Genomic DNA, 9,931 nt, shown 5'->3' on the forward strand with positions numbered 1-9,931 from the left:
GGACAGTCACCACACTGAGCATAACTGGGACCTGCTTTAAGGAGGCCATGGGGGTGTGGCAGACTTTCTCAGGAGTTATTGTTGACATCCTGAAGGATGTGGCCAATCAGGGGGGAATCATGCACCCATCCACAATGGGGTGGTTACAGCTCCCTGCCCCAATCTCAATCCTATCTACACTAGGCACTTCCTTGGCATCAAGGAAAATTCCTTTCCCAACACAGGCATGGATGGCTGTTAGTTGCTGACTTAAAGACTCCATCCAGGCAGTTTCTCCTCACTTTGTAGTAAAGATTATTGATCTTACACATTTCCCCTGCTCTTCTCTGACATGTCATTAAAACAACAGCAAAGAGACTTCCCTTGTGGTGCAGTGGCTAACACTCCACATTCCCAATGCAACGGGCCTGGGTTTGACCCCTGGTCAGGGAACTAGATCCCCCATGCCACAACTAAGACCCGGCACAGCCACATAAATAAATAAATATTTAAAAATAAAACAACAGCAAAAAGATTGGGGGGAAAAAAAACTCACAAGGATACCCCACACAACCAATGACCTAGAACCACACCCACCTCCGCTGTGCCAACACATTGGACTCTACTGGAGGTGCACAGAAACTGAGACCAGGTCTGCTCCCACCAGCCTCTCCAACCCAACCCATCTCCTACCAGAGTGGTAGCCTCTAGAAAGTCTTCTGGGGCATCTCCTGTATTCCTTTTAGACAAAGACCACCACAGAAGACCACAGCATAATCCTTGAAACCTTAAATCCCATAACATTTTTATTATAAAGGTGAACCCTGATCTTTACGACAGGCTTATCGGTAGGATTTCTGGTAGCGAGCACGGGCACCAGGACCTCCAAACTTTTTGGATTCGCAGCGACGGGGATCAGCTACCAGCAGGGTCCGGTCATACTGGATGAGGATGTCTTTGATCTCCTTCTTGGAAGCCTCATCCACGTCTGGGGATTAAAGTAGGGGTGAAGATTTAGATACGCCAGGAAGTGTCCTCCTGCTCTTTGTGACTAAATGCAAGAGTGCCAGAGCTAGACCTTAACCTGCGCCCCCCCACCACCTGATGGGAAGGACCCACCCTCACTCACATTTCTGGTAATAGGCCACCAAGGCTTTGGAGATGGACTGGCGGATTGCTATGAGAAAGAAACACACACACAAAAAAGGTACATCAACTTTAGGAACACCCAAGGGTAGGACCCACCTTCCACCCATGTGCCCAGTTCCTGGGACTCACCATAAATCTGAGCTACATGACCGCCACCCTTCACTCGGACACGGATGTCAACACCAGCAAATCGCTCCTTGCCCAGAAGCAGAACAGGTTCCAGTAGCTAGAGCAACAGGAAGCATGACAGGATTTTAGATCACAACCTGGGCAGCCAAGCCACCTCACTGAACATTCCTCCACAACTCTCTCCAAGTAGCTCCGGCCACCACTGGCCTCAAAGTATTAGTGGAAGAGGGTTGGGCTGTTACTCAAGGCACTCTGCACAGCCAGCAGAGCAGGGGTTTCCAAGACAGAAGAGATCGCTGAGGGCAACCTGAAACTTGAGGTGGGCTCCCTCCTGTGTTTCCCTCTGGACATCAGATTACCCATCTTTAAGACTGATTCTTAGAATGCTGGCACTTTAGCCCAACACTAAGGAACACCTCTGCAGCCACCAAGGCTGCCCCAAACAGTGAAAAGCCACTCCTGAGCTACGTCACGTGCTTTCCCCACCTGAGCTCTGTGCCCTCCCTTTGAGCCTCACAGATTTCCAGAAAAATTACAACTATGCTATAACCCTACTTTGTTTTACCTACTTCAGGCCTCAGCTCACAAGTCTCCCCCAACCCTGCTCTGACGCTTCCACCCAGGTTTGAGCCAGAAACCTTCTCTGGGCTCCTGTACGCCAGCTTTGACTACTTTGGAGCAGTGTCTGGTATTGGGGTCCAATGTGTCTCCCCCACTGGATTGGGAGCTCTGTGACGGCAGGCCCTGAAGCCATCAGGGTCACTGATTTGTCTCCAGCTCTCAACACAGGCTGCACACACAAAGCCTTCGAGTAAACTGACAGTAAGAATAAGCCACAATACTCAATTATCTGCTATACAAAGGAATCTCCGACACCACCTTATTAAGTTTTAACTAACCTGCAACGGAGATGTTATTCTTCACCTTTAAAAGCAATAGACTTAACAAATGCATTCTCACACACACCAACCACCTTACAAGGAAAATCCAATTTACCCTCACAACAGCCCTCCAAGGTAGGAATTATTCCTATTTTACAGAAAAGGTAAGTTACTGCCTCAAATCACTCAGCTAGAAACGGCAGAAATCAAACTCGGATCTCTTTCCATTCTGAGCCAAAGAAACTGAGACCTTCCAATAAAACTTTATTCAGGAAAAAAAAAAAAAGAAACTGAGGCTCAGACAGGGAGAGGAGGAACTCCTTTCACAGCCAAGCAGAACAAACTCAAATTCTTATAATGCTTATTAAGTATGTACAATATTCAAATCCTACTCTAATCACAATGTTTCGAAGAACAAAACATTGATTCCTGTTGTCGGAGAGTGTATACTACCCTAAAAGTCAAAACATTAAGAAATAAACAACCTTATGTCCGCCATTAACTTATTGCAAGAAATCAGACCACATAAACTTGGGTAATCCCCATGCCATCCGGTCCCCAAAACTGAGTGAGCTTCCAAATAACCCAGTTAAGCACCTGCTTAACCTTCAACCTCCACGTTTTCACTCTCAATTCAAGCTTTTGTAACATCGCCTGAACCCCCAACACCCGACTCCATTCATCGACAAATACCCCATTTTTCTGTCCTCTACTCAGCTTCTAAACGTCCCATTATTGACACCAGACCCTTCAGCTTCCAAGATCGACGAACTCCAGGAACCCACTTACTCCAACATCTCCATCTCCAGAACCCTCCACTCAACCCAAACAACCATCCTTAATTCCGGTACCTTGTACTGCAGCGTGCGAGGTTCGATCATCTCCAGGGGTCGCCCGTTCACCTTGATGAGGCCGTTACCTCGTTTGCAGTGCGCCACGGCCGTGGCCGTCTTCTGCGGAAAGCGAAGGGAAAACAACGGAGCCACGTGAGCTCCGGGCCCCGGCTCCCAAGTCGACCCCAGACCCCTGCCCACAAGCCTCTCCCTGACCCAGGCCTCCCCTCGCCCCTACCATCGGGAGCCCGGCTTACCTTGCGTCCGAAGACCTGCACCGATTGCAGAGGGCCCTTAGCCGGCATGGCTGCGAGCGTTCACAGGAACTCCTCACCGTGCGGCGCCGCAACTGGAAAAGGAAAAAGCGGGCCCAACCTGGCTGCTTTTCAGGGTCTGCGCAGGCGCGTTGTGCTCACCTTCGCGACAGGAGGGAGCTTTACGGCTAGTGGGCGGGGCTTTGGATTGGCGGCGGGAAGGTGGGTCCAGAGAGCGGAGGGGGCGGGCCCCGGGAGCGGAAGGGGCGGGGCTTGAAGGGTGTCGGGGGCTGACAGAGAAGGGTGCGGACAAGACGAAATTCACATCCTTGGTCTTCCTTGATCACCGCCAGTTCTCATTTGCATTTAGGCTCTTTAATAACCTCCCTCCGCTCCCATACGCAACCGATTATCGCCCTTTTCGAAGGAGGTTTGTGTTACTGCTTCATCGTCGGCAATCTTCTTCCCCTCTAGAGTTCCCTTCTGAGAAACCTGGCAGGATTCAGACTCCCCCTACGTCCTAGAACCCACCTCCTTAGAGAGTCCCCCCAGAATCCTTTTCCTCTTAGAGGCTCCTACCCCAGAGTCTGACTTTCACCAGAACTTCCTTTCTTTTAGAGTCTCCTCCTGCCAGAATTTTTCTCTAAGTGGTCTTCTCCCAAAACCCCCTCCTCAGAATCCTCACACTAGACTCTTTCTTTCCCTGAATCTCCCTCCACTCAGGGCCCTTTCCCCCCGCCATAATTCTCCCCAGAATCTTTCTCTCCTCAGACCCACGAGCCCTAGAATCCCCCTTCTTCAGAAGCTCCTCCCCCAATCCGCTTTTCCTGCAACTGTCCCCCTAGAACCCGTTTTCACAAAATCATCACTTTCAGAGCCCCCTCCCTCAAAATCTACCTTTCCCAAGAATTTGTTTTCCTTCAGAGCCTCCTCTCCCCAGCAATTGTCTCCCCTGAAATTTGCCTCCCCACTAGAATCCCCCACTCCTTGGAGACCCTCCAAAATTCTACTCTTCAGAGTCTCTATCTGAGAACCCTCTTTCTCCGGACCCCCCCAAATCACCCTCCTCTCTAGCCCCCTCCCACACAGAATTCTCTATCCCAGGGGTCCCCAACCCTCAGGATCTAACGCCGGGTGATCTGAGGTGGAGCTGATGTAATAATAATAGAAATAAAGTGCACAATAAATGTAATGCACTTGAATCATCCCGAAACCATCCTCACCCCCACCCCCGGTCCTTGGAAAAATTGTCTTCCACGAAAACGGTCCCTGGTGCCAAAAAGGTTGGGGACCACTGCTCTATCCCCAGTCCCCCCAGCCCATCTGAGGAACCTCAGGATTGGGTAGCTCCCTGGCCCCCCACCACTCAGGATGCTCCCTTCCTAGCCCAGAGCTCCCTCTCAGGGCTGCAGGGAGCCCACCGTTGTCTCAGTTTCTCTGGCAGCACTGGGTCTGGAGTCCAAAGTGCAAAAGGGTGTGGTGGCTTACCTGTTCCTGGAGGGTCCAAGACAGGGTGGAGATTGGTGGGCAGGTCAGGGGCCGGAGGGAGGATCCTGCAGCTCAGAATCCAGCTCCTAAAGGGTGAGAGAGGGAGAGGAGCCAGGCCCCGGGGAGAGAGGAAGGGAAGACCCAGTGGCTGACTTGGAGGGACCCACGGACAGATACACAGCACAAGAGAGAGACAGGCACACATGGAGGAGAAGGCAAAGATGGGACCAACAGAGGAGAGGAAAAAGAAGAGAGACACCAGGTCAGTCAAAGATAGAGCCAGGAAACACAAGTGACAGAGATCCAGAGGCAGAGAGGCCAACCCTCAGAGAAAGAAGACCGGCAGGTACAGGCAGGCACGAAGATTCCAAGACACTTTCAACAGAAATAGAAGTAGAAAGCAGAGCAGAGACTTCCAAATATGCACCTGCAGATACAGATAAAGCCTAACCCTGGTGTTTTCCAGTGAGAAGACAGGCCACAGAATGCACATGCTTTCACACACTCTGTACTGCCTTATGGGCCTGTTTGGGGGGCAGGGGAAGCTTCCAAACTCTCCAGTCTCTCCACGGTGATCCTCGTAGCCTTGCTCAGTCTGGTATCTTGGGTGGGGGGAAAGAAGCAGGTCTGGGAGTCCCCTGACCTAGGTCCTCCCTACTCTAGGGTCACCATCTCCTCCAACTTCTTGGAGTACATTTCCTGGGTATCTGTGGATTGAGTAAAGCTGGAAGGGAGGGAAAGGGGGCAATTCCCCTCACCTATTCCAGTTTTCCAACTTGCTCCCACTCTCTGTACCTCTTGTTTCCAGGACCCCAGGCCGGAACCAGAGAAAGTCTGGGGGTGGGCAGGGTGCCCATGTGGCCTCTCTGGACCATCCTCCTACTGGTGCTGCCCTTGGGAGGCCTAGGACCACCCTTCTGCCCAAGGGAGACTTTCTGCTTCCTCATTGCCATCATGAAGTTGCTGGTGAGGAGGGAGGGAAGAGCCAGCAGACAGGGGCAGGCTAGTTAGGGAGTGGGTGGGGGGCATGTTTGAGGAAAGGCCAGTCTCTCCCTTCCACCAAAATCTGATTTTACTCCCTACCTCGCCATTGTAGGGAAGCAAAAATGATGGCACTCTTTACACCGCAGATGATCTTTTGGTGGGTATCTCATTAGCTCCTTACTGAAGTTGGAAGTTTAGGGAGAACCCACTAGGCTCAGAACATGCACATGTTAAGGCCAGGAGACAGGCATGCTGGTATTCTGGCTGTCCAGCTCCTGACTCACCCCAGCCTTGACAAATATATATGGCCTGCATTGTGTCTTCATTGCTGCACGCAGGCTTTCTCTAGTTGCAGGGAGCTGGGGCTACTCTTCGTTGCGGAGCGCGGGCTTCTCATTGCGGTGGCTTCTCTTGATGCAGAGCACGGGCTCTAGGCCTGTAGGCTTTAGTGGCTGTGGCACTTGGGCTCAGTAGTTGTGGCGCATGGGCTTAGTTGCTCCATGGCATGTGGGATCTTCCCGGACCAGGGCTCAAACCCGTGTCCCCTTCATTGGCAGGCGGATTCTTAACCACTGCGCCACCAGGGACATCCAACAAATATATTTGATTCACTGCTGTCTCCAACACCTACTACAGTGACTGGCACATAATCACAACAAAGGATGATGGTGATGGTTACAGCTATTCTTATATAGTGCTTACCCTGTGCCAGGTACTCGTCAGTATATTAGCTTAATTACTCTTCACACTGACCCTATGAGGTAAACAAGGCCATCATGTATGGATGTGAAGGTGTACACTGCACAAGAATCCCACATCTACAAGGACAGTATTCTCATCCTGGATATATTTGTCAATTTCCAGCAGACGGCAGTAAAGTATCTTGTTCTAACAAAATCAGCACTTAGAAGTACTTTAAGGAAGGAGTGTCTTTTTCTAACTTACACAGGTGCACTTCCAGTGAAGGCAGCAGGTAGGGATTATTCAGAGCTCCACTTTACAGATGAGGAAACTGAGGCTCAGAGAAGTGAAGGGGCTTGTCCCAGGCCACAGGTCAGAAATTGTGGGGGTGAGGACTTGGGATCAGCCCTTGCCCAGAGACACCAGATCATTCTGTCCCCACAGGTGTGTCCTGCTGAGGCTCTAGGATGCTTCTGGCTGGAGCTGTCTGTGATTGGGTTTGAGGAGGGCCCATCCATGGAGACTGCTGTGTTCCGGCTACAGTGCCTATTGCATGCCCTCGGGTCCTGGCTGTGGGTGACTGGCTGGGGCCCTTGTCCACCCTGTGGAGGACACCCTCAGAGACCTGTCCATCTTTTTCTGGCCAAACTCTTGGAGTTATTACAGGGGGCTTGTGCTCAGCATCTGCCCTCAGCACAAACCTGGGAGGATACAGACTCCCTGGTACTCCCGGAGAGGCTGCGTGGAGAGAGGGAGAGGAGATTTGGTCTTCAGCCCCAGTTCCAAAACCCCAAGCCTTCTCCTTCTAGGCCAGAGGACCTCACCTGGAGCCCCAGAAGCCAGGGGAAGAGGAGAGAAGGTAAAAAATAAGGTGAGATCTGAAGCCTGAAGTCTCTGACCTACTGGGGCAGAGGGTTGGATAAATTGCCCACACCTGTCCCAGTTGCTCTCCCTCTCTTTCAGATACTCCCTCCTCTCTCCTTTTCCAGGAAGGGACTGAGAATTGCACACCTGTCCTCCAAACTCATCCCCATCCCTTGAGGACAGGAAGAGTCTTGTGGCTCACATTTCTGGCTGCAAATAGTCACCACCTGGAAAACTTTTAAGTGATGCTGATGGCCAGGTCCCAGCCCAGAGAATTTGACAATTGGTCTCTGGTGAATATTGAACATCTATATATGTATTTTTTGAATTTTTGAATTTTTTTATACAGCAGGTTCTTATTAGTTATCTATTTTATACATATTAGTGTATATATGTCAATCCCAATATCCCAGTTCATCCCACCGCCCCCACCACCCCCTGCTGCTTTCCCCCCTTGGTGTCCATACGTTTGTTCTCTACATCTGTGTCTCTAGAATTTCTGCCCTGCAAACCGGTTCATCTGTACCATTTTTCTAGGTTCCACATATATGCGTTAATATACGATATTTGCTGAACATCTATATTTTTAAAATCAACTTTATTGAGACATAATTTACATACATTTTAAAAAATATAAATTTATTTATTCATTTATTTAGTTTTGGCTGCGTTGGGTCTTTGTTGCTGCGCGCGGGCTTTCTCTAGTTGCGGTGAGTGGGGCGGGGGGGCTACTCTTCATTGAGGTGAGCAGGCTTCTCATTGCGGTGGCTTCTCTTGTTGCCAAGCACGGGCTCTAGGCATGCAGGCTTCGGTAGTTGTGGCACGCCAGCTCAGTAGTTGTGGCTCGCGGGCTCTAGAGTGCAGGCTCAGTAGTTGTGGTGCATGGGCTTAGTTGCTCCGCGGCATGTGGAATCTGCCCGGACCAGGGCTTAAACCCGTGTCGCCTGCATTGGCAGGTGGATTTTTTTTTTTTTTTTTTTTTTCGGTACTCGGGCCTCTCACTGTTGTGGCCTCTCTTGTTGCGGAGCATAGGCTCCAGATGCACAGGCTCAGCGGCCATGGCTCATGGGCCTAGCCGCTCCGCAGCATGCGGGATCTTCCCGGACCGGGGCACGAACCCGCGTCCCCTGCATTGGCAGGCGGACTCTCAACCACTGTGCCACAAGGGAAGCCCGGCAGGTGGATTCTTTTTTTTTTTTTTTTTTTTTTTTTTTTGCGGTACGCGGGCCTCTCACTGTTGTGGCCTCTCGCGTTGCGGAGCACAGGCTCCGGACGCCCAGGCTCAGCGGCCATGGCTCACGGGCCCAGCCGCTCCGCGGCATGTGGGATCTTCCCAGACCGGGTCACGAACCCGTATCCCCTGCATCGGCAGGCGGATTCTCAACCACTGCGCCACCAGGGAGGCCCTGGCAGGTGGATTCTTAACCACTGTGCCACCAGGGAAGCCCCTACATACATTTTAAGTGTACATTTCAATGAGTTCTGACGAATGGATATATACCACCACATTTCCATCACCCCAAAGCATTCCTTTATGCCTCTTCCCAATCAGTCTCCATCTCTAGTCCTAGACATCCACTAACCTGCTTTCTTTTTGTATAGATTAGTTTCGCCTGCTCTAGAATTTCATATGAATGGAATAATACTGTACATATCCTAGTGTCTGGCTTCTTTCACTCAGCTAATGTTTTTCAGATTCATTCATATGTGTATCAATAGCTTGTTATTATTCCATTGCATGTATGTACTGCAACTTGTTTATCCATTTTCCTCATGATGGACATTGGGTTGTTTCCAGTTTGGGGCTATTATACATCTCTCTCTCTTATCTTCTCAACTATTCTGATGTGCTGCCAGGTTGAGAGTTGAGAACCACTGATACACCAAAGAAGAGCTTTCCACAGGGAGAAAATGACAGTTCCTGCTCCTTCCTGGAGTAAATGTCTTCCTGCAGAAGTGTCAATAGGCATTTTTAAGTGGACTCCTATTTTAAAGAACTGCTGTTTAAAGGAACCAAGCTTATAGAAGGGGAAACTTTTTTTTTTTTTTTTGGCCTCACCCTGTGGCATGTGGGATCTTAGTTCCCCAACCAAGGATGGAACCCACGCCCCCTGCAGAGTCTTAACCATTGGAAGGCCAGGGAATTCCCGGGAAAACATTTCTATTTTGTGTGCAGCCCCTCCCCAATCTGTCTTGGGTTCATTCTGGGGTTGGAGGGGAGACTGTATACTTATGCAGAGATGCACCTGTGATGTATACTCACTCCATGGACTACACGTCTTATGAACCTGCTGCCAGTCCAACAGCAACTCATTCCCTTTTAACTAACTAGATGTATATTAAATTTCTGTAAATTGAATCCGGATGTCTCAATGCTTATGTGGGAAATTTTAGCAATGTGTTCTAAAAGCTTCGATTATATTTTCCTCCATCAGGTTAATTTTTCATATCTCTACCTCATCATACTTGGTTGTCTTTGCCATCTCTCTGACAAATAATTACTACTATGTAAATTCACATTTCAGTCAATTTAGGGAGATTGCTAAGGAAAACAAGGGCTTTGGGGTTACCTAACTTGGGGAGGAGTCTTAGGTCTGCCACTTTGCAGTTACATAGTTTATTTTTGAGCTTCGGTTACCTTGTCTGCAAAGTAGGGGTATCTACCTCCTAGGAATGTTTCAGAGGCTGT

General features: G+C 49.9%; 1 protein-coding gene across 1 annotated transcript; it reads right to left on the reverse strand.

The window, feature by feature from the left end:
• Positions 1–753: 753 nt before the first annotated feature.
• On the reverse strand, positions 754–3,395 carry RPS16 (ribosomal protein S16). The gene is made up of 5 exons (XM_029202081.1): positions 3,229–3,395; positions 2,990–3,091; positions 1,258–1,354; positions 1,109–1,156; positions 754–967 (listed from the first exon to the last, which is right to left on the reverse strand). The coding sequence occupies exons 1-5, from the start codon at positions 3,274–3,276 to the stop codon at positions 822–824; spliced, it is 441 nt and encodes a 146-aa protein (XP_029057914.1). The 5' UTR covers positions 3,277–3,395; the 3' UTR covers positions 754–821.
• Between the last annotated feature and the right edge of the window lie 6,536 nt (positions 3,396–9,931).

Source organism: Monodon monoceros, unplaced genomic scaffold (genome assembly GCF_005190385.1).
Source record: "Monodon monoceros isolate NGI ecotype Baffin Bay Population unplaced genomic scaffold, NGI_Narwhal_1 Super_Scaffold_10, whole genome shotgun sequence".
Classification (NCBI taxonomy): Eukaryota; Metazoa; Chordata; class Mammalia; order Artiodactyla; family Monodontidae; genus Monodon; species Monodon monoceros.

Excerpts from the sequence above, each read along its gene's own strand:
- RPS16 (XM_029202081.1), bottom strand. The coding sequence starts at position 3,276 with ATGCCGGCTAAGGGCCCTCTGCAATCGGTGCAGGTCTTCGGACGCAAG. Across the intron at positions 3,092-3,228 it reads TGCAGGTCTTCGGACGCAAG|AAGACGGCCACGGCCGTGGC; the intron begins GTAAGCCGGGCT and ends CGCTTTCCGCAG. Across the intron at positions 968-1,108 it reads GGTGGCCTATTACCAGAAAT|ACGTGGATGAGGCTTCCAAG; the intron begins GTGAGTGAGGGT and ends TTTAATCCCCAG.